Consider the following 23,000-nt stretch of genomic DNA (forward strand, 5'->3'; position numbering starts at 1 on the left):
TCAGTCAACAAGAAAAAGGGCAAATCTTTATTTTTGTCCGATATGAAAAATAAAAACTACAAAGACCAGAAGGCAAAGCAAGGGCATGGATATTCTTTTTTTTTTTTTTTTTGCCCCAGCACACTGAATTCACCCTCACGCCGCATCCACATTCAAAACCACAGAAAAATGAAATTGTGCCAAGTCCGCTTGGATAGAAGAACTGCAACGGGGGAAAGACGAGCAGTTTTTCAACCCGTTTGTCGTTATCCACCAGGAGGATGAGTTTACACAGGAAAAAAAGACTTTGGGACACTGCTACGGCAATGGCCTGATGCTTTTGTCCATTGTCGTGACTACATGGACAAACATCTTCAAAGTTACATGCGTCAGTCAAATATGAAGCGTGTCCCAACGCTTTTGCGGCCGCACAGCCTTTATGATTTCAGATTATGTACACGCACTACACAGACAAAAGTCTTGGGACACCTGCAGGAAGAAGGAATGTCTTAACACTCAACTTGCGCACAATGTAGTCTTAGGACCGCTTTTTCATTTGCGACGTGAGTATTGGGACACGCTTGGTTGGTCCGCATGCTTTTGGCCAACTCAACTTGCACACAATGTAGTCTTCGGACCGATTTGGATTTGAGACATGGAGTATTGGGAGAGGCTCGGTTGGTCCACATGCTTATGGCCACTCATAGGCTTGATGAACAAAAGTTTTGGGAAACAAGCCTAAATCACTTGGCATGCGGTCTCTCAAGACCTTTGTCCATAGGGTAGTCGCCTATTCCTTTGATTTAAGCGATGTACTTCAAGGTCAGGCGGCAAAGATGTCGATTGTTATTCTTTGCCCCCTGACCTTTAAATGTGTGATGGGGTTCATGGAAGTATGTACGGGACGCCAAGTCACGATGGGAACGCATCCCGCCAGGAAACGCGAGGCGGTATACGACACGTGCCACGTTGCGCCGCTCGACGCACAAATCTTTTCGCGACGACGACCGACGTAGCAAAAAGCTTCAACTTTCGCGGCGGCGTTTCCGTCCGGGGCGCTCGTCGGCGTTCCGAGGGATGACCGGCAGTTTGAAGGCAGCGTTGGCCCCGTTTGTGTTCTATTGGAGGCTAAGCGGGGGAGACGGTTTGGGAGTTCCACGACAACTAGCTAACGAGGTGGCGTTCGGGGTCCCGTTGTCGGGAAATAACATAAAAAGGCCGTGTGAAATAAGGAGCGCGGAGTCTGTGGCAAGACGGGCTTTGAAGCGGTCCAGAAAGACGATAAAGATCCGCGTCACATCCATTCACGCATCCGTTCAACCGTCAGAAAGCCCTGCGTTAATCCGTTTTCTTCTCTTCGGGATCCTTCTCCGAACGTCCATCCCGGTCCTCCCCCTCTCCGCCGTCTCCCTCTTCCTCCTCCTCTCGGTCCGCTTCCTCCTCCTCCTCCTCCTCTCGGTCTTCTTCCTCCTCGTCCTCGTCGGTTAGACCCTCCCGCTTGGCGGCGTCGACGTCGTCCGAGGCCTCGTCCGTCTCGGCCGTGCAGATGCCGTAGCACATGAGGCTGATGACGCCCAGCGGCAGGCCGAACAGGAAGCAGCCCAAAAGAGGCGAGCTGCGGAACACCGACTGATGGGTGGGGTGGGGTCGGTGGGGCGAGAGAGGACACAGTTACGTTCAACGTGTCGACCGAGAAAGCCACCTTATGGAATCGCTAGGATTCGGGGGTACCAAGCCTCCGAAGGCTTTCGTCCTGTCAATCAAGTAGGGCGTGATTTGGTGCTGCCGAGCCTTGCGAGGCTTTCATTCTGCCAATCGAGAAATCCACGATGTGGAATCCTTAGGTTTTGGAAGCACGAAGCCTCGGAAGGCTTTCGTCGCGTCGATTAAAAAAAAAAAAAAAAAACCAGGATGCGGAATCTCTAGGATTTGGAGGTACGAAGCTTCGGAAGGCTATCATCGTGTCACTCAAGTCATGATGCAGAATCTCTAGGATTTGGAGGTACAGAGACCTGCAAGGCTGCAAAAAAAGAAATTCATGTGGAATCCCTAGCTTTTGGGGTAGGAAGCCTAGGAAGGCTTTCAGCTCTAAGATTTGGAGGTACAGCGCCCCTGAAGGCTTTCATCGCGTCAATAAAGAAAACCATCATCCCTAGGATCCGGGGGCACGAGGCCTCGGAAGGGCTTCATTCTGCCAGTCGAGAAATCCACGACGTGGAAGCGCTAGGTTTTGGGGGTGCGAAACCTCGGAAGGCTCTCGTCGCGTCAATAATGAAAGCCATGATGCGGAATCTCTAGGATTTGGGGGTACGAAGCCTCAGGAGGCTTGCATTCTGGCAAACGAGAGGTCCGCGCTGCGGAGTCCCTAGGTTTGGAAGATAGCAAGCCCCGGAAGGCTTCCGGAAGGTGCCAGGCCTCGGAAGGCATTGGAGAAGAGGAAAACGTCGCCCTCCAAAAATGTCACACTGCCTTCCGCCATTTGGGTGGCGGTATGGCAAGCTTTGCCCGGAGGAATGCTTAACGAGCTTTACGCCGCCAGATGTTTAAGTAGTCTCCTCACGGCCATGGCGGAGTAAACACTATTAAGTCCCAAAAGAAGAGCAGACCCTGCGGAAAAGTCTCCTCCATCAGTTGCGCATCCTCCGCCTCGGCCTGTTTATTGCTTGCCTTGCATATCCGCGCCTGGCCAGCGTCATTTGTCTCCCAGAGGGAAAGGCGCCGGCCTTCATTTGTTCTACTTGTGTCGCGGCGACAACGCCGCTGTCCGCGCCGCATCCCGGAGACTCTTTGCTCGGGCGCCGCCTTCTAAAAATACTGTACTTTTTTTTCATCGTTTGGCCCCGCTTATTTCCGGAGAGATGAAGATGTGAAATTGACACCAAGGATGAAGATGTCATTCGATTAGGTGAAAGGATAAACTAAATCAGTTCCAAAACATCCCCGGACCTCTTGGGGACCTCTAAGCTAGCATACCGCACACCTATGAAGCCTGTTGTTCTTGAATTTTATTTTAAATTGCGTTTCAAGAGGAAAGTGCTCTTGGGGTTGGACGTTATCAAATCAATTTCCGCTCCCAAAAATGCCACTTATATTCCAGTGCAAAAATACGGCACTCGAGGGAGAAAGAATCAGGACCAGCACCTCGGAACGATACGCGAAGACGCCTTTAATGGGCGCCTGGGTTTACAGAGGCGCTCAGACAGGATCAAAAAGTGTCGATTTTGGAGCTTTACTGCTAATTGCCCGTTTTACTTACATTTCTTTTATGTAGCGGCAGGGCTGAAGGCTGTGCACGATTTGGCAACTGCTCATATCCAATGCAGCGGGGCATTGTGTTGACAAATATTAAAAGCAACGGCGCCTTGAAAAGATCAAATTCGCTAAATAAGCTAGTTTCTGGTTTACGAAAGGCGCTGACTCGCAAGTGGCACCCGAAGATAAAAGTTCTTTGACGGGGTTCTCGACGAGGACGGACGGACGGGGGGACGACACTGGTGGCCAGCGCCAATCGAACACTGTCGTAATGTAGTTACATACGTGCCATCAAAAACACATTTTCACTACTTTTGTTATGTTTCATGGAAGGGAAGGACTGCTGAGATGTTTCGGACGCTACTAAAAAAACAGCGATAAAGGGAAAAGATCAAATCTTCCTTTCTTTTTGTACAAAAAAATGCAATCCAATCTTTCATACGTTACCGCCGATATCGACACAGACGATAGAATATTGCGAAGCGCGAAAACGCCGGAAACGGGCCGCCTTTTCGGATTGGCACGGAAAGAGTGAGGAAAAGGTGCTTACCATAACAGTGGATCTGGCGTCAAACGCCACGCGCTTGATCCTCTGGATGAAGCCGTCACCTCCTTGAGCCTGCGGAGAGGCCGCAACACTTTAACGGAGTGGCGGCGGATATTGTTTATATGCTAATTTCACACTCGCGCCGCTCGCCGTCGGCCATTTGTCGCAATTACTCGCTGACAAGTCGGGCAATGGGCAATTATGAGCCTGTTTATAAGGGGCCTCGTCGCAGAAGACAATTAGCGTCGGGGCTCCTGCCAAAGGCCCTTAAATCGCTTGCGGAGAAGGCCGACGTGAGCCAAAGGGCCAATTATGGGGAGCTCTGACAATCTCGGCGAGGCGGGGAGTCGGATTTGTTTACATGCCGGTTGGCGTCCCCGTGTTGCCGCATCAAATCCTGGATGGCGAGTCAGACGCCGGCACTTAGGAAAAAAGATCAAAGGAAAAAAACTTGATGACTGTCATAAAATCCTGCAAATGAGCCGGTGCCGCCTGTCAGCGGCATCCGCCGGCGCTCCGTACGCGGCTAAGTGCGCCGCCCGCACGCACGCACGCACGCACGCAAGAGCTCGCTCATGCATTTCATCCTTCTTACAGATGACGAAGCAGCCGAGTTGATTTCTGCTCTTGCGCGAGCGAGGTATGCGCATGTGTGCTCTCTGGCCCATACACTCTAATAGAAGAACTACGCAATTTAAATGTAAAACATTTTTGTTGCGTTATTTGCTGTATTTACTACTATACATGCGCTATATACCAGAACATGGGGGTACGTGAAAGCACTTCAGGGAGTATGGGATATTTCAACGGCGTCTCAGTAAATCTAATCGAATGCTTTTTAATGAACGGTCGTCTTTTCAAATAAATAAATCAAAGCCGGTGCGCCGTATAGTGCGCAAAATACGCTACTAAAGTTTGACTGACGTAACTGATTGTTTTGTTGCCATTCCCTCTAGCGCAGCTCCGTCTAGTGGGTGCCTAACGCAAGCCCAGCCACTAAATTAGCTTCTATTCTATGCTCCTTATAATGCGGGGCATTATGAAAACATTTTTCAAATAGGCCATTCGTTGAAGGTGCGCCTCATTACCCCGCGCTCCTTAAAGTGCGGAAAATACGATCATTAGGAGCAGTAATAAGGATGACTGTTTTAGTGTATATTGAGCGGTACGTGCTGAACAATCTGGGCAAAGTACAGCTGCGGGGTTGAGAACCACTGCTAGGAACTGTTGTTCTTTGCTCAAAATGGGGGCATTGGAGCTGTACCTAATGACCTTCAAACCGATTGAATATGAATCCACTCATTCATCCGGTTGACTAATATGCGAAGACATATTTGCACACGCGGGCTGGCTCCGGGCGGACGCGGCCACGGACGCGGCCGCGGCCGCGGCCGCCGCCTCTCCTGAGCGGTGTGCGGATTACAACGCCGAGTCGTGTTCTAATCTCACTGTTTGACTTGGACCGAAAGAATTATTTGGAGATAATCTGATCAGGAGGGATAGCGACACGAAATCTAAACACGCAAAAGGAGATTGCGACAAATACCTCATGGGGTGAGCGCTATTAGAAATGTCAGGCAGTGCGCCTTCGATGGTGTGATTACAACGGAAATGCAAGCCGCCGGCTGGGACGGACGGCCCCCGCATCCAATTTCTCATGGCAAATTTGACACCATTCTCCGCTGTCATTATTTGGTAGCAGGCAAAAAATAAATAAATAAAACGGCTAGGACACCTGCTTTCAATTTCTGTTTAAAAACGACTCCTACGCACGTCTTCCAAATTTGACACGCCAATATTTGTCTTGTCTGTCTTCCCAGCTATGTTACTGACTCATGGAACAAGTTGTATTACGCGAGAATTTTTGATTTTTGTTTAATTGGGGTGTGCAAACAACTCAAGGACGTTTGAAAAGCCCATGTGACTAATTGAAAGTTTGCAGATTAATATGGAATTATAAGTAAATAGGTTTAATGCAGGTGGGAGCGGGGCGTTATTTTTTTCTAACTTTCCCGAAATACTTAGCGCGAGGGGAGCGGAACGCGCGAAAGGCGGACAAGCGCGAGGCAGCTGATTTTCGTACCGGCACGGAACCGTTGAGCACGCCGCCGATGAAGTGGACCAGCTGCTCCACGGTCTCGGTGGGCCGGCCGGGCAGGAAGTACTGCTCGTTGGCGGTGTTGAGGACGATGATGGAGGGCACCGTCACCTCTCTGAAAACAAAACAGGAAACGCAACGTTTTTGTTATTTTTAATCCTTTCAGCGGCGCCTTCAAAGCGGGAACAAATTGTGGCTTCCGCGCTAACAAATTGCCACACACAAGAGCACAATGGCGTGATGGACAAAGCCTTTGTACTTTTTTCGTCCTGTGGGAACGCTTTCAGAAAAGAGAATTCCTCATTTGCGCGCCGGCAAAAAGCAGATGGGCTCGCTCGCGCTTGGAATTTCTCTCATCTTTTCTGCAAATAGTTTGCAAGCAAGACCCAAAAGCTCATTATCTATGAAAGGCCAGGCAGGCCGGGGAACGGCGCGGGCGGGCGGGCGGTCGGTCGGTCGGTCTTTTAGCGCCCGCAATGGGCGCCTTGGTTTTGACTTTTTCAAAGGGGGACCAAACACAACATGTCGAAACTTCGGTTTCGTTTAAATCATTATCTTTATGCTGTTTGTTTATAGCGGTTTGTACAGTTTAGTAAGAGACCGATTATTGGCCAGGTCAGCGTTTGGCATTTTGACCAATAGCGGCATCACTTGAGAAAATCAACTGTTATCATTTTAAATCTAAGACACAACGTCAATATCGGTGACTAGAGTAGCCACACTGGTAAGGAACATCTTTACCGAACGGCATCGTGGCAAAATTGTTAAAATACTCTGAGCGTGGCTATCGCAAAGTCACATGAGGATTCGCTCTTCAACGGTGGTGAACTGGTTTAACCTTGTACGCCTTTGTGGAAATGAGAATTTAAGATGCAGACAGCGTACAAAGCGTACAGACACCGGGTGTCGAGAGAGACCGCCGCCGCAGCCGCCGCCTGCTTTGGACAAATCAGCCCAGGAATTACGCAACTTAATCAGAGAACAAGGTCATGAAAACAACCCCCCCCCCCCCCCGCAGCCCCCCGTCCAACGGGACGACAATGTTGCGCATCCATCACGCTAGTCGCGGAGGCCCCGGCCGCTCTGACAAGTCACGCATGCACACCAGGCATAAATGTGCGGCCCACCTGATGTGCCGCCTCCTGCAACAGATGGCGGCCATTTTAAATAAATGTGGATTAGCCTCTTAACCTCACACAATCCGCGGTTGACGCATTGCCATGGAAAAGGGTGCTATGAGGGGGATCACATCACGGGCTGGCATTATTTTGCATCCTTTTTTAGATGACATTATATCCACAGGTGCGTCTTATATTTGTCGAATTGCGGTAATTAAGGCATGCAAAGTTTTGCAAAGAGTCGGTACAACACAATTCAGAAAAATGTTCCAACCAATTTGCTCTGGACTTAGAAAGAAAAATGTATGTCTATGCCACAGCATTTATAGCTATTCAATAGCCATTTTTGTCTCTTACAAAATGAAAATTCTTTGAGACAAAGCAGCCCTTGAAAATGCGTATGTACACACACACACGCGCGCGCGCATATGATGCCACTGAACATTTTGAGGGGTTGAAAATAAAAATATGTTTCTATTTGACGACGGATGACGATAATAAGGCCAGGTATGAATGACAACAGGTGGGTACGAGGGATAATTATAGCCTGTGCCATCTCGTGGAAGAAGAGCATTTCATTTAAGCACGCAAGAGGGGTACAAACTGAATGAGCGGTATTCTCTTGGTAAAGGCAAAAAAAAAAAAAAAAAAAGTAATACAAGTGTGCACCGCTTCTCATTACCGGGCAGGGGCAGCTAATGTTGTGGTCGTGCGGCGAGTGCATATTAAGATCAATTCTGATCTCATATAAATGCTAATTATGGCGCCGGTGCCAGGAGACGGGCGGCTTAATGACTTGCCAGGCGACTGAATAATTTGAAAACGCGGCGAGTGCTTATTTTGTCCGCACCGTCCGTATTTTAAAGAGGAAAATAAATAAAACGAAAGGGCTCGCCCTTGCAGTAAAGACTTTTCGAGGTCGTGCGCGTCAGTCGGCGGCGCATCGCGGGTATGCGGCTTCCGGACGCGCATGACATGAAGCGGAAGAGGCGAGACGCCAGGGCAAGGAGCGCTTCAATTTTCGGGCCGGCGCAGGAAATGAGCGTAAGCCTAAGTAATGTCCTCGATATGAGTGCGTGCCTGCGTGCGTGCGTGCGCGCCGCGGGGTGGAAGCGGCGGCGGCCTGATGCCAGACAGGCTGCTGCCAGGACGCCGTAATCGCCGCGATGACAGAAAGCGGGATAAAGAGCCATCAGATTTATTTGGCCGGGCCTCCTGAGGGAGGGGATTAGTGGACATTGACGGGGCCAGGATTTCATCCCTCAAAGGAGGGCAATTAATCCACGCCGTCGTCGCCGCCGCGTCCAAACACCCGCAAAAGCCGGCGCGGGAAGGCCAATCGCGTCCTTTCACGCTCGCCCGCTAAACGCCGGCAGGTTTCCAGTTGACTGCGTCCCATGATTTCCAGGGAGCGTGCAAACACATGCCTTGCTCCTATACTAGTTGAGTGGCTATCAAACCTTTTCTGATGTACGCCGTGCGAAATTTTTGCTTTCAGCCAGATAACCCCAGCCGGCACAAAGCTTTTCAGGATGGAAAAAAATTACTACTTATTTATACTTAAGTATCTGGGATTGACGGCCTGAACGTGAAAATACGTCCCTGGCATTGAATGAGTTCATAGACTATGAGAAATTAAGATGATTTGTGCAAAGTACTTTCTGAAGAATGGGGAGAAAATACCTCGTTTATTTTAAAAGACTGTTTAGATCATTGGTCTCAAACTACAGTCCTCAAGGGCCACAATTTCGCATGTTTGAATCTTCTCTCTCAAACACTCCTGATTCAAATGATTAGCTCATCGGAAAACTCTGCAGGATCTTGAAAATGATCTTAGTTGTATATAGGCTATCCCGTATTTCTTTTTGTTTTTTTGCAACATGTACTACATTGGTAGACATGGATATTTTCTGTTGGAGTTTGTGAGCACCGTACTTTGTCGTAATTACAAGCGGGCCTTCCTGCGACCGTTAGCGGGCCACTCTGACAAGCCTTTAAGTTCTACGTGTCGCTTCTTTAACACTAATCCTTATATCCGGCGCCCGTGGTGTGTTTCCCTGTCAGCGTTTTTGTGCGCGCGAGCGACACAGGAAGTGAGCGAGGGAGGATGAGGACAAGGGAGCGGGGGTCCACTTGAGCCACTCACCCCATGATGAGGCTGTTGATGTAGTCGTTCCCGTCCATGTGGCCAAACTGGAAGTCTCTGTGGACGCAAGGCCACATTAATTAAGTGCGCCCTAAGCTTATGTACACAAAATACACACGCGCACACACTTAAGTAAACTTCCTGTGGAGGCGCAATGCAAACAAACGTGCGCTCCATTTGCATGAGGCGGCTGCAAAAAGATTTTGCGGAGAAACGGCGGACGGGATGAGGAATTCAACTGGGAGGCCATGGTGTGAGTAGAGTGCATTGTGGGTAGTCCAGGTGAGACGGCTGCAGCGGAGAGTGAGTGATTCTCGCTATTCATTGGAGCCTTCGGGCGCCACGTGATGGCGGCGGCGCCCATGTCAATGGGGAAAAAAAAATGAAGAGGCGGGCGCGTGTCATAAATCTGGCCAATACAATAGAAAACATCACTCTGTTGGCTGACAAGGGCCAGGCGGCGTGGGAATCAAGCTAATAAAAAGTCTCAATCTCCATGTCTATTAAGGGACACGGGGACGTATGCAGATACGAGAAGTAATTACGTTTCCTTTTTTTTTTTTTAAGGCCCAAGTTTAAGAAAGGAAGCACAACCTTTAGAGGAGGCTGATTTCCACTGCAGGAGGATCGGGGCCACTTCCTTCAACGGTCGCCTCCAGAGGAAATGAATCCATAAAGAGGGATATCCGTGGACGGCATGTTTATTATCAGGCTGGCCGAGTTGTTCTCGGGGTGAAGGCTTCTAAAATTGAATCTCGCAGGCATTTGAGGGGGGAGGGGCAGCTATGCAACGGAGAACATATGGAAGCAGTGATATTTAAGGGAAGCGCCCACGAGCGATCATTCAAAAAAAGGGCCGGGTTATTCCACTACCGGCAGTTATTGTCATTTCTGGAATTGCTAAAATGTTTCGCCAGATGAGGTCTTGAAAGGCGGCCTGGTGCAGGAAATGAACCATTCAACTTCCTGTTTGGAGTGAAAATAATAAACCGCAAATTTCCTGAGTACAAAAAGCCAGCCGCGCTACATTTTGCCACATTCCGATGTGGCAGTGGAGCTAATTTGCATAATACAGCGTCCCACAGTAAAGGGATAGTACATTTAGCTATTTTTAGCCGACTATTTGAAAAATCAAAGTAATGTAAATAAGTGCCAAGGATTGAAGATGTGGACAACGTGGAGATTCGACAGCAAGTGGCGAAATGGGATTTCAATCCTCATACTTGAAAAAGAAGTTGGGGACAAGGGGCAAAAATCGTTTTTTTTTTTTTTTAAAGAAAGCGCAATTAATCCAAAAACTGATTTTAAATCAACAAAAGCATCTATTTTAAGGTTTTTGGTTACAATTTGATCAAAAACTAAGTAGAAAATAGCGTTGATGCACTTAAGTTTCCACATTTAAGGGTTGTGGGGCATCCGCCTCCATCGTCAAATCTGAGCCGTAGAAGGCGGAGCTCATTTGCATTCACCCGCCCCGCCCCCTCAAAACGGGCCAGTTTGAGCGGGCCGAAGGAAAAGGTCTCAAGTGTCCTCTGGATATCCGGACAAAAACAAACAAAAAAAGCACCTTGCTGTCATGATACTAAATCGTGAAGAGGAAATAAGGGATGTGCCCCTTTTGAAAAGTGACAGCTTAAAAGAGCAGCAATATTTGGGGAGCGCCGTCACCTTCGACTGAAGCAAAATGAAAAGTGAGCACGCCACCCTGAGGAAAGCAACAAATTGGATGGAATACCTGCTAAAGTGCTCTCTGTATTCCCTGGCAACCGTCTGAATCAACGCTTTCAATCTGGGGAAACAAACCAAGGGGGGGGGGGGGGGGGGGGGACGTCTGTGAGCAAAGCCGGCCCGGAAATTGCGGGCGCGTCTTATCTTGATTGGACAGCCGCGCACTCGAAGGTGCCGGCGTACCTGCCACTCTCCTCGCCGGGGTCCTTCTCGTCGATGATTGCAATCGCCACCAGTTTGCCTAAAGGGGGCACACAAGGGGGGGGAGGGCTGCTCGATTACAAAAGGCAATCACGGGGAGCCGCCGAGAGGACAATGGCGAGGGAGAGAACGTACTCAAGTGAGCCTTATATTAATATTTAGATGAACGGGAGACAGCGGATAGATTGATTACGACATCCTGGCAAACCTTCAACGTAAACGAGATACTAAATCCTTGCGAAAACACAGGACACCCCCACTGTGACGGGAGTGCCCCCTGGTGGCCACTTGTGGCGCCGCCACTTTTCATGCTAAATGGGTTGTTTTCAGAAGGGTTTCTACCCAAACCTTATTGTTGTTTTCAGAAGGGTTTCTACCCAAACCTTGAGTGCAAACTACACTGTAGTGGGAAGAAATAATAGCCCAGGCACTTTGCTTGGTTTGCGTGACATCACCGTGCAAACGCGTGCTTTGATTTGTCTTGAAGCTGCCTGTTTTTGCAGTGTTAAAACAGCAGCGTATAACAGCCAAACTAGTGTTGCCATTTATTCCTTGTGTATAAAGACAAACCAAGATGTGTTTGTATAGATATATATTTGGGAATAACGGTCAATGATAGATGTCTCCATAGAAAAACTTTGATACAAGCAGTCCATACTCTCCAGAGACCCAGCCCTACTCATCTGTGTGCACCGTAGCGAACACAAAGGAATTCAACGCTGGGAATAAATAGCTTGCCTGTTGTTGATCTTTGTTTGAATCATATCACTTGATCTATTCTAACATTTCAGATTAAAAAAAAATAAAAAATCTTAAAAAGCACGTATCGTCAACGCTGCCGTCGTATCGGATCGATATCGTTATTGGACCATACTCTATTTGTAGAATAGAGACACCTTTTTTACTGGACTGCAAACGTACACGTCCGCACAGAATACGAGGCTGGCTCCCTTCACTTCCCTTAAGTGGCAGCATCATCAAATCTTGTTTACGATCAAAATCCTCCCGGCTAGGACTCGTAACTGGAAAAACTTGAAAGTCGGGGGGCACTGTTATTGTTATCTTATTTTAATAGTATACTATATACCAAGAACTGCTATCACGAGATCGCACCCGATTGTCTGAAAGCAAATGTGGCCATAAACATCGGGAGGCGGCCTTGTGTTTGTTTTTTTTAAAATTGCGTGTTAAAAACCCGGACCAGAAGCTGATTGTCATCAAGCAAACATAAGCACAACCAAATATCACGGACGGACGGGGTTGACGGGACGCAGAGCGGAAAAACCACGCGCTCCTCCCATATCTGAGCGCCCGTTTCAAAGCCTCCATCTTCAATGTGCGACGGGCTAATTAAAAAGCATTTGCGTGTGGCGGGAGAGCGACGAGCGGCGAAATCAAAGAGCCCGTCGCAGGAAGGTGCACATTAAGCTCAAGCCTTGAAACGCTGCTGCAGCTTCTGCGTCTAATATTAGACGGCGCGCGGCCCGACTAGAAAGTGGCGCTCGCACTAAGCTGCGCACTTCCTGTGGGAGGGAGCGTCTGCAAAGTAGAGCAACAGGACACGGATTTTGCAAGGAGGGGAATATCCTGAAAAGACCCCAGCGCCGCCGTGATTGGGAAGAAATTGGGAGTTGGCCAAGGAAGAAAAAAAAAAAAAGGGGGGTTCATGTGCAGTACAGTCATCCCTTTCTAAATCACAGTCGACTCTTAAGGGTACATGCATTTTTAAACTGTTCGAATACTGGGCAATGAAACAGACCGATTTTTCAGGTCTGATGTTCAGCATTGAAACATTGCTTCGCCACGGCTCTCCGTACGTGGCGGCTAACGCTATAGCCTCGTTTTATTGGCCCCGCTTTCACGATCAAGGTCGCAGAGATGACTGTGAAATGTGAGGACGGCGGCACCGAGTGGATTTAAAAAAAAACAAAACAAAACTGCGCGTCACAATCATATGTTGCAATTTTATATGCATGAATGCGCATGACAAATATAGCGCATATTTGTTGGATAATTAGCCGATTGGGTCCGAGGAATGATGATACCTGTTTCGCCGAGCTCGTAGAGCGTGAAGCCATCAATCTGCAGGTACCCCGGGAAGCGTTCCCTGTTGACCCAAGTGGTCAGGCTGCCGTCGGCGTACTCTGCAACATGGAAGCACACGCGCCGCCTTGTTTAACACAATAGGACGCTACCAGCGGCTCTACCTAAAAAAATTATTTTCAAAACATCCAGTCTTGTTAAATCATCAAGATTATCAATTAAATAAAAAGCGTTTTCACACAAAATATTCAAGATTTTCAAATGACTAGTAGCCAAATAGAATAGCAGCAGCTTCGTTTGTTAAAAATCCAATGTCACGCTTCAGCTGTGAGTGTCGGTGTCAACAGGAAAGGCAGAAAGCCACATTTGATTGGGTGAGTGTTTTGTGGGGTTTTTTATTTTTTCCACTGAGCTGCAACTTTTTAAGAATAAACGATTTTATTTGTTGACTTGCTTTGAACTCCTGCTGCACTACATTAAAGCCAAATTGAAAGATATCACGCGGGGCGCCCTTTATTTCAAATTCCGGATGAATAACAAGAACGACTTTTTGCAACTATTTGGATGTGCTCTCTTTTTCAAAAACAAGTCAAGCACATTTGTTATTTCAGAAGTTCTCGCATTAATCATCACCTTGTGACGGGGCCTCACTCGCAGCTTCTCAAACCTGAACGGAAGTCAAGGGCAGCGCTCGGGTTTGCCTGCAACCCATTCGCAGCATTTTTGCCAGGGATGCATACTTTCAAATCAAGCTGCGCCCACCAGACGCAAGATTTTTTTATAGGGGTGTGCGAAAAAAACGGTGTCACCTAAGTACAGAGATTCTCCTTTACCATTCAAATCGATGCAGTCCGCCTGCGTACTGCGTCGGAGGCGCGCCGTTCAATGATGACACAACGCGGCCCGTTGTGGAAAGTCACGCGTAGCGGCATGACGCACAAAAAAGGAAATTCAACGCATCGTCCGAAGCGAAAGCAGGCTTGTCGCATTTTGCAAACTCGTGGGATCTGGTTACGGAAAAACAGCTTCCTAAAAGTGCTATCATTAGGCAGAAACAACATCAATTTGCCTTTGTTATTTTTGGGAACCAGAAAGTAAAGAGCGAAATTGTAATGTTTTGAAAGATGGAGAAGAGGAAACAAACAGACAAGCTGAAGCTAAACAAACCAACCCTAAGAATAAAAAGCAGACTTTTTTACGAAAACGGACTAGGTCGTATCAGTGGCTGCAATATGAAGATGATGTCGTCGAATGCTACATGTATATTCACGTTATTTGGTAGATGAGCTAGAAATAAAACAGATGTCGCGTGAAGTTGCTGAACTAAGTATGAGAACTACAAATGTAGATTCGCACTTTGATAAACCAGACACATATGGCCCCTCGCCACTAAGTCTCACCACCCCCGAAAATTCTTGCGTTGGTTACGTGTCTTCGTATTTCACAGGGGGTATAACAGGAAAAAAAAAAGTAGTACATAAACACATGCTTGTGTGCAAGAACAAGAGCCCCAAGGACCTTTAGGCGCCCCTGACCTCAAAAGTCAGAGCCGGGACAGCTGAAAGTGTTGTGGCTACAAAAGCGGGGCGAGGGGACTGGGTGCAACTTCCCCCCCCCCCGTCTTGACTTGTCACTTCCTGTCCATGTGCAAAGAGTGGTCTTGAATCTGGCAGTCATGAAAGGGAGCAGTGTATTCCAAGAGTGCGGAAAAGGAGGAACGCGAACAAGTACGCGCCGCGTGTTGCCGCTCGCACATCTGGCGGCCGCATGCCGAGCCCGCGGATCAAACTGGCGGGGCGGGAGGGACGCTCACTAAGCACGTGACGGGGCGGCGGGGACCTCATTAGCGCACCTTGATGAGCTATCGGCGCCTCGCGGCTTCCAGCGGAGTCATTACAAGACGGCCATTGACTTTGGCACAGGCGGGGGAGGCGCCCCAAAGGGTTGAACTGCCAAGACGCCGCTTGAAAAGCTTCGTTTCCAACAGCGCAAGGTCATCCTTGGCGTGATCGGGAACGCTGAGTCGGTACCGGAAAGCTGCTGAGTCGACTCCGACGCATTCTTTCCACAGATGTTCTGGCTTTATGGGCAGACGCGCTCCCTCCCCCCAGAGGCAGCGGAAGGCCCCCGCTAAACGGCGCCCCGCCCGCCTCAAAACGTATTAGAAGGCGCTCTCAACATTGTTGGATGTCTCCGAGCGGTAAAAAAAAAAAAAAACTCGCAGGCGAGATGAGCCGGCCGACGTCAAGAGCGGGCAGGCGTGGAAACGGGGAGCCCTGACATATTCACGGACGGGAGGTTAATGGAACGCCGGACCCCGGAGAGCGACTGCCGCGGATCCAAACTCGGCACACGCTACGAGGAGTCAAAGTGTCACGTCACTTTGAATAAATATTCAAAGCTGTGAGGCCATTGCTGTTAAGATGTTCGCAGAGATTACAAGTGTTCCAATCGTGTCAATGCACTAGAATACAGCGCTTCTCAAAATGTAAAAAAAAAAAGGGAGATTTGAATAGTCGTTGATAAAATTATGAATATTGTCATTAGTGACGCATTTTTTTCCAATGGAGAAATAACTACCAAAGTAGCTCCAAGCTTAATAAATCACACAGAGAAGCTGCACTCTTAAATTTTCAATGTTTTTACGTACATCATTGAAACGTGGTTGAGAACCACCGCTATAATAAACAAATGTCAAACAACACATATCTTTTCAAAACAAAACAACTGGGAAAAAAAAACTGTTTCGAAATGCTTCGTACTGGAAATCCGCTCGTACTTTTGTCCCGTTTTTCAACGTGGGTGTATTGTCTACAACAGATGGCAAAACACTGCAATTCTTTGGGTATTTTGTATGATAATTAGCTGACAAAACAAAGCGGTTCCTAATTTCCTCTCCGCGATGAATACTTTTGGCCAATGGCAGCGCTTTGAACGCCGTCCTCGTCGTCTTAAGAGGCGCGGCGGCGTCCTGTCACGGCTGTCACGCCGCGTTAGGCGACCCGTCGCTTAAGCGCCCGCCGTAAATGTATGCAAACTAATTCCGCCTCACAGCTGGCTGCGTTTTGTACGCTCTCATAGGAGGAGCGAGGGGGGGGGGATTAGCGGAGAGGCTTTAAGCCCGGCGACAGGGAGGACGGTCCGACGGCGGCCGACCCTCTGGCTCATCGCGCCCGTCGGGGCGAGCGCCTCGTCGTCCGGCCGCCGAGCAAACCCTCCCGAGCGCCAGCTTCTGTCGCGCGAAAATTAAATATGCGCGAGCCTCTGCGCCGCGCTCTTATTTTGACGGCAGCTTTCATGAGGGGAAAAAGGAGGCGGCTCGTGAGGTGCGCTAAAGCTGCGGAGGCGCCCACCAATTAGCGGTGCGAAACCAGAGGTCGGATTTGGTCGTGGATCCCGGCAGAGGCGGAGGCCGTCTAGCTTGCCTTTTCCAAGAACTGCGGCGACAATGCAGTCCGTATAGAAGGGGGGGGGGGGGGGGGCGCTATGCAGAAGGGAATGTTGGCAACTGTCAGGAATTTGTTCAATTTAACATCTGCATGGCCGGGAATGCTTTTCGAGTCCCTCTATCAGCGGTAAAGGGCGACTGCTTTCCACGAACGGGCTGCGGTAGAGATCCAAAACCACTTTTATGCAGAAAAAGCATATGCGGCGAACATCTGCTATACACTTTATTCCTCCTCAATTTTGAGACGTTTCGGACCGCTGCGTGCCTTAATTGACACGAAAGTTATTTAGCAATTTTCAGAAGCGAAAAGTAAACACTCTATTTATTATTTGATCGCTCAATTTGCTGTCGTTCCACAAATATAAGGACCTACTTTTTTTTCCCCCCTAAAATGGTGGCCAAAAATATTTATAATTTGATCGCTCAATTTGCTGTCGTTCCACAAATATAAGGACCTACTTTTTTTCCCCTCTAAAATGGAGGCCAAAAAACTGCTCGCGTCCTATAAGGGTTTGACTTGTTTATTAATTGCGGTCTTTTGACATCCGCAAAACCCTAAACTTAATGGAACACTGATGGTGCACAACTTTGGATATTTACAAATACATAACTTATGGATATAAAGAAAAGAAAATCTCATGTGTTCAAAGCTTGATCACAGCTTGATCTGTTGGGTTTTTTTTAGGGTCATGTGACATTCAACAAGCTGAGCCGTGATTGATCGTCCTCTCGGCCTTGAGCATGTGAAATAGATTAGTTATACAAGATAATTATAGGCAAAATATTCAAGACAATTTTCTATTCTTCTCTATTCTCATTTCTAGTTCTTAATCATAAAACGCCAACAAGCGGGCGGCCATTTAGTGGCGTCGACTTCTGTCGCAGGAGTAAATACCTTGAAATAAGTAAGGCCTGTATAAGCACGATACTGATGTCCTAGCATTGGTACTCGCCCACCACTGAAAATGAAGAGAACATGAACTTTTGACTGCTGGAATTCTCTGAATACGTGTCCCTTCACACTTCGTGGACGTTACTTATGAGCTGAATGTCCGGAAAGACGTATTTGGAGGGTTCTGGTGTGAAAGAAAAGAACCCTAAAGTAGCTAGATCTTCAAGATCCGGAAGCTTCCATTGCGTGTGCTCGACATGGGCCGAGGTGGACCACGTTGCCCTCAAGTCGGCCCCGAAATTCTGCCCGAACGGGTCGCAAAGAAAAGGTCTACGCGCCGATCCGGCGCCGTCTTCATCCGAGCCGGACTCTGGCCCGGCAAGTCCGCTTGCCGTCCTGTTTGCGTCGTCGTTCCGAGACAAACGGGGGCGGGGGCGGACATTGGCGCCGACCCGGTAAAATCCCAACTGGCGGCGAGCGCGTTGTTGCGGCGCGGCGCTTCAAAAAGCTGAAATCTTATTTCCCGACCTGGCCCGCGTCGCATGTCATTTCGGTCTCTGCGGCGCGTACGCTACAAGCTCCGCGGTCTACCTGGCCCACGCCGGCCCGACTACGCCCGAGGAGAAAAGCGCCTGGCCGCACGTGGCGTTGAGATGCAAGGGAAAGGCGGTTCCACACCCCAAGTTTGGGCACTCACCGTCATAGGCGAAGTAGGCGCCATCTTTGAACACGACGACCGCTGGCAGCTCCGTCAAGATGACGGACTGAAAAAATAGAAAAAACAGCCGCTTTACAAGACCGGAATGTTAAAAGCGGCGCGCGTAAAGTTGCGGCACGCCCCGCGAGAGGCGAGCGGGGTGACAAATAAGCACGCCGAGCGCATTTCAAGCTTCGCCGGACAGGATGATGAATTTGCACATCACACGGATGATGAAATGTCACTTAAAAGCATCTATGCCCGCAAATATCTGTGCAAATGTGGAGGTATTGATCGCGGCTTGAGTGGGAGAAAAAAAAACAATCAACAAGAAAGCATCTTTTGATCATTTTTTACCTCTGGCAGGACGTCCTCCGAGGCCGAGAAGAAATATGTGTAGACGATGAGCTCCGTGGCCACGTCGTTATACTTCTCCTGCCAAGGCAATTAAAAAAAAAAAAAAGTGAATTTTTGCATTCCTTTATTTAATGAAGGTACTTGGGTGGGACACGCTTACTTTGAGGGGCGACTCGCCGCCGACGTACAGGAAGAGGACGTCGTGTCTCTTCATCATATGCTCGAACATCTGCTTGCTGGGCAGGGCTCGAACAGCCGGCCTGCAAAGAGGCCGTCGGGGCGATTGTCATTGAAACGAGGTAACGGGGAGAACGTCGGGGACGCCAGCTAACCACGTCCAACACGAGAGGATTGTGAGCAGCTCTCCTTTAAGAATTGCGCTTTCCAAAACACGCGCGTTGTGTCGGATCGCAGCAAGTGTACCTAATGATGTGGGTCCATTTGCATTGTGAGGTCGTGGCGCCACCCGGTGGCGATGTGCACCACTTGCAGCCCAACACGTTCAGCTTCCCGGTCCAAATCAGTGGAAAAGCAAACAAATAAAGCAAAAAGGTGGAGAAACCATCACTCACCCCGCCACGCGATTGGCAAACTCCACAATGTCGTCTTTCGTCCTTGGACCTTTGTAATGGTAGGCCAGGTCACCCTTCAAACTACAGGGGAACAAGTCGAGAGTTTAGTCAAGGCAACATCGCATAGCGTGGATCAAAATGCAGTCAACCTGATTTGACCCAGAAATACCGTAAACCCCCAAATATAAGACACATTTTTTACCCCCCAAAAAACTCAACAACGACAAAAGTATGGGTGTGTCCCATAAACTGTACCTCCATTTTTTTCCGACACCGTTTGAAGATTAAACCGTCAGCTACCTAAGCCGAGTATGGACACGCAAACATACAAATATATATATGGACACGCAAACATACAAATATATATATATATATATTTGTTTTATCCACTGTATTTTTACTTACTATAATTAGGGTAACCGGACCGAAGTCGGTTAGCAGTTAGCGGCAAACCTTAGCTCGTGTTAGCCGAGCTTGTCGCGGTTAGAGAATAAGGAAAGGTATTCCATTTGACTCGTGTATTCATTGAGTTTTATTTGAAAAGAAGTTTTTAAAGAAGATTTTAAAAAGAAATCGGACTTATTTTTGTGCCCTTTTTACACAGATGTGATATTACACGCGTTGATACTCTGGCACATTTAGAACACAAACTTCAGTCGTCAATTGCGTTTCATTTTGTTTAATTGGAATTTTTCATGTTAATTATTACTGCGCTTGTCTTTTATAAGTGCCATTTAATTGGCCTGCTAAAATGAGCTCTGTGGCGCGGAGTGTGGCTGCGCTTGCATCAGCCCGCGTTAGCCCGCGGGGCTTAATGCTCTCCGGGGGCAAGAGGAAAAGGTTCAATTGGGTGTGTGTGTTGTTGGGATTGGCGTGTTGAGAATGTATATGTTGCTGCTGCTCTTATTTCTAAATGCGCAGGCAAGTTTTAGATTGATTAAAAAAAAAAAAAGCAAAACACAGTTTGTTTGGCGGCTTGCAGCATTCTAACAGTCCTAGTGTGTGTGTGAGTGTGTTGAAAATATGTTGTTGGTATGCAGGCATTCTCAGTCTGTCTTGAAGGCACGATGTTGCTGGGACCTCAGACTTTGGAAAAAAAACTTTGAAATAAAACAAAGAATGAAAATAACTTCAAAGTAGCATCTTTCTGTGTCAATATTTGACATGAAAAGCTGCAGCTTATAGTCGGGTGCGGCCTATGCATTTTCAGTTTGATTTTTCTTTGCGCATCTTATAATCCGCTGCGGCTTATCGTCCTTTGGGGGTTGCGCTGTGATGGCGGCTTCATCGTGTCAAGCGCACTTCCCCAAAGGTGACATTTCTAGAGCGCAAACCCCAAAAGAGCAAAACTCCTTTGACGCATAAATTCTTCTTGAATTCGGCAAGCCGCAAAAAGCCGCTTTGCTGCGAGTATCGTCGCTTGTGCTCGAAAGCATGTGGAGCGGCAGCCAAGTTTGTCACCATTCCGCCTCCTCGCGGCCGCGTCCCCGCGGAGCCTTGCTCCGGGGGAGACCGCTCCAGAGGAAACTCTACCAAAGACGCCGCGTGCGCAGGCAAATGAAAAGCTCAGGACAGAACGAGCAGAACCTATGTAATCATTCGTACGACTGCGAGCGGAAACTGCGTCGAGTCCAACGCAAACCGAACGCTAGACAGAAGCTTTCGATAGCTCGCCGGGTTTCCATCTTAAGGATAACGTACGCGCATTTTTAATGATGCTCAAATGACGCTTTTGCGGGCCGCGTAGGGCCGATTGCTTGCAAAATGGGAAGCTTATTCAAAAATGAATAAATAATGTGATCTGAAGGAAAAGGTCTAAAACTGATTTTTTTTTCCCCTCAAATCACATTACTCATTCATTTAAGTGAAAAAAAGAAATCGTTGACAGCGATACTGTACTCCCGCACATTGACAATAAGAGTGCAACTGCACCCCCTGGTGGCGGAGATGAGCAATGACACTACACAGTGCAAAATCAAAGCCCGAAGATGGTACTTACAGTTTGATTGATGGATAACCGCGTACGCCAAACTCTGTTGTCATTCCTAACAAAGACAGAAGATTAACTTTACTCATTTATCACGGCTATTACAGCTTCTTCGTTTATTTTAGTTTGCTCACAGCACTTTTTATGCAGCCGTGCATGTCTGAAAAAGAAAATGTAGAAGCGAAAAAAAATAAAGTGCGACTGACCTGAGTACGCGGTGGCGTCCATTTTGCCAACACGGACCGGCGACCCGGAAAGCTTCAGCTCGGCGCCCACGTCGTGCCACACCGGCTCCAGTTTTTTGCAGTAGCCGCACCACGGTGCGTAGAACTGAAGGTGACAAAGAGTTACAATAAAAAAATTAATTAAAAAACAGCTTTACTAAGTTGACAGTATATATGTTACAGATCCCAATTGCCCGGGATACCGGATAGCAACAAGTGATGGGGAGGAAGATGAAGACCTGACTGTGGAGTTGCCATTCCCAAATATCATGTTTTATTCATACAAAAGTGATCATCTCTTTTCCCAAGTAAGTCATGTTTACATCATACAAGAAATAGCTTGTCTTTATCGCTTGCCATAATTCATACTTTCGATCAACAATGATTAAACATTCGCAATTTATTCATGTCATACTAAATATTTGATAGCAATATCCGTTGACCCAAAATAACTAAGTTTAGAGCTTTTGCATTTTTACGTCACTGACATTGTCAAAAGGAGCGGTCGGTCGGTCGGTCGGTCAACTATTCAAATAATGTCGCCTTTAAGTGCCGTTCCCCCATGCCTCGAGCAAACTCATTAACATGTTACTCCAAAAAAAAAAAAAAAACTTTTGTCATTTCAAGTCCATCGGGTTTTTCCAACACAGGTCTACACATACATACATACATATAGTTATTTGACAACAAACGAATGATTATAATCATCACTTTTGATTATCGATTGTTTTGTGTCTTCTTTCCACTGTGATCAGTGTCGCTGCACCGTTGTCCATCTTCAAATTTAAAAAAATGACAAATTATGTGCATTTATGATCACTTCCCAAAACTTGATGCTACTTGTTGGGTTGGAGGGGTTTCCATGAGGCCCTCACCCCCCCAAAAAAAAACTGCCCGTGGGATAAGTCCCCCGGGCTTTGCCCAGCATGCATGACGTGATGCAAACACAATGCGGCCCTCTACTTCCTTCCGCCAGTTGGCATCCCGCCTGGCATGGACTTGGATTGGTGCATGCGTGCTCAAACTTACATCAACCAGCCAGATGTCATTCCCTCTTGTCTCTTTAAATCTGACAAACAGAAAAGCGCACGTATTCCCAATATTAAATAGCGCTCACATTTTTGACAATAGATTAACTTTATTACTTTTTATTATTTTTATGAAAAGGCAACGACACAGGCTTTTGCGTTGCTTAATTAAGCTTTTTTTTTTTTATTTAAAAAATGACGCGCAATCATTCAACTTACGTGTCGTCGAGATCCTCCACCAAGGCGAGCACCTCCCAAACCATGAAGGTAGCAATAACTGTGGTGGGGAAAAATAGAGAGAAAAAAAAAGAGAAAATAATCGAACGTTTTCGTGCTGGTGATGACTGCAAGCAAGGATGCCAGCGTCACTAGCATGCTAACGAAGCTAGCATCAGCATCGGAATCGTTTGCAAGCCACACTTTCGTCAAGAGCTCTTTCCAGGCCGACAGCAAAACACGGGCGGCGGTCACAAGCGCCAAGAGTTTAAAAAATAAGGCGACAAGTTAAAAGAGCAACTGTACCTGCAGAAATCAGGGAAACTTTCACACCTGCCATTGCTTCGGTTGGAAACAGCAACCCGGAAACACAGCTGCTTAAAAAAAAAAAAAACCCGGAAACACAGCTGCCAAACGACACCGACCGCGCATGCGCGTTGTGACGTCGCGCGCCTTTTTGGAAAGGT

The 23,000-nt window shown here is 47.8% G+C and overlaps 1 protein-coding gene across 1 annotated transcript; it reads right to left on the minus strand.

Moving 5' to 3' along the window:
- On the minus strand, positions 1-22,918 carry tmx3b (thioredoxin related transmembrane protein 3b). The gene is made up of 16 exons (XM_088401611.1): positions 22,840-22,918; positions 22,537-22,594; positions 22,319-22,358; positions 21,272-21,395; positions 21,078-21,123; positions 19,079-19,159; positions 18,667-18,766; positions 18,507-18,584; positions 18,150-18,216; positions 13,115-13,213; positions 11,052-11,109; positions 10,876-10,929; positions 9,141-9,197; positions 5,862-5,991; positions 3,782-3,850; positions 1-1,608 (listed from the first exon to the last, which is right to left on the minus strand). The coding sequence occupies exons 1-16, from the start codon at positions 22,871-22,873 to the stop codon at positions 1,318-1,320; spliced, it is 1,386 nt and encodes a 461-aa protein (XP_088257737.1). The 5' UTR covers positions 22,874-22,918; the 3' UTR covers positions 1-1,317.
- Between the last annotated feature and the right edge of the window lie 82 nt (positions 22,919-23,000).

Source organism: Hippichthys cyanospilos, chromosome 19 (genome assembly GCF_059441005.1).
Source record: "Hippichthys cyanospilos isolate Australia breed blue-spotted pipefish chromosome 19, RoL_Hcya_1.0, whole genome shotgun sequence".
Taxonomy (NCBI): domain Eukaryota; kingdom Metazoa; phylum Chordata; class Actinopteri; order Syngnathiformes; family Syngnathidae; genus Hippichthys; species Hippichthys cyanospilos.

Bases quoted from the DNA above. Each gene is read 5' to 3' on its own strand.
- tmx3b (XM_088401611.1), bottom strand. From the start codon at position 22,873: ATGGCAGGTGTGAAAGTTTCCCTGATTTCTGCAG. The intron at 13,214-18,149 runs GTGAGTGCCCAA...TCCATGTTGCAG, and splicing joins CGCCTACTTCGCCTATGACG to AGTACGCCGACGGCAGCCTG. The intron at 10,930-11,051 runs GTACGCCGGCAC...TTGTTTCCCCAG, and splicing joins CCCGGCGAGGAGAGTGGCAG to ATTGAAAGCGTTGATTCAGA.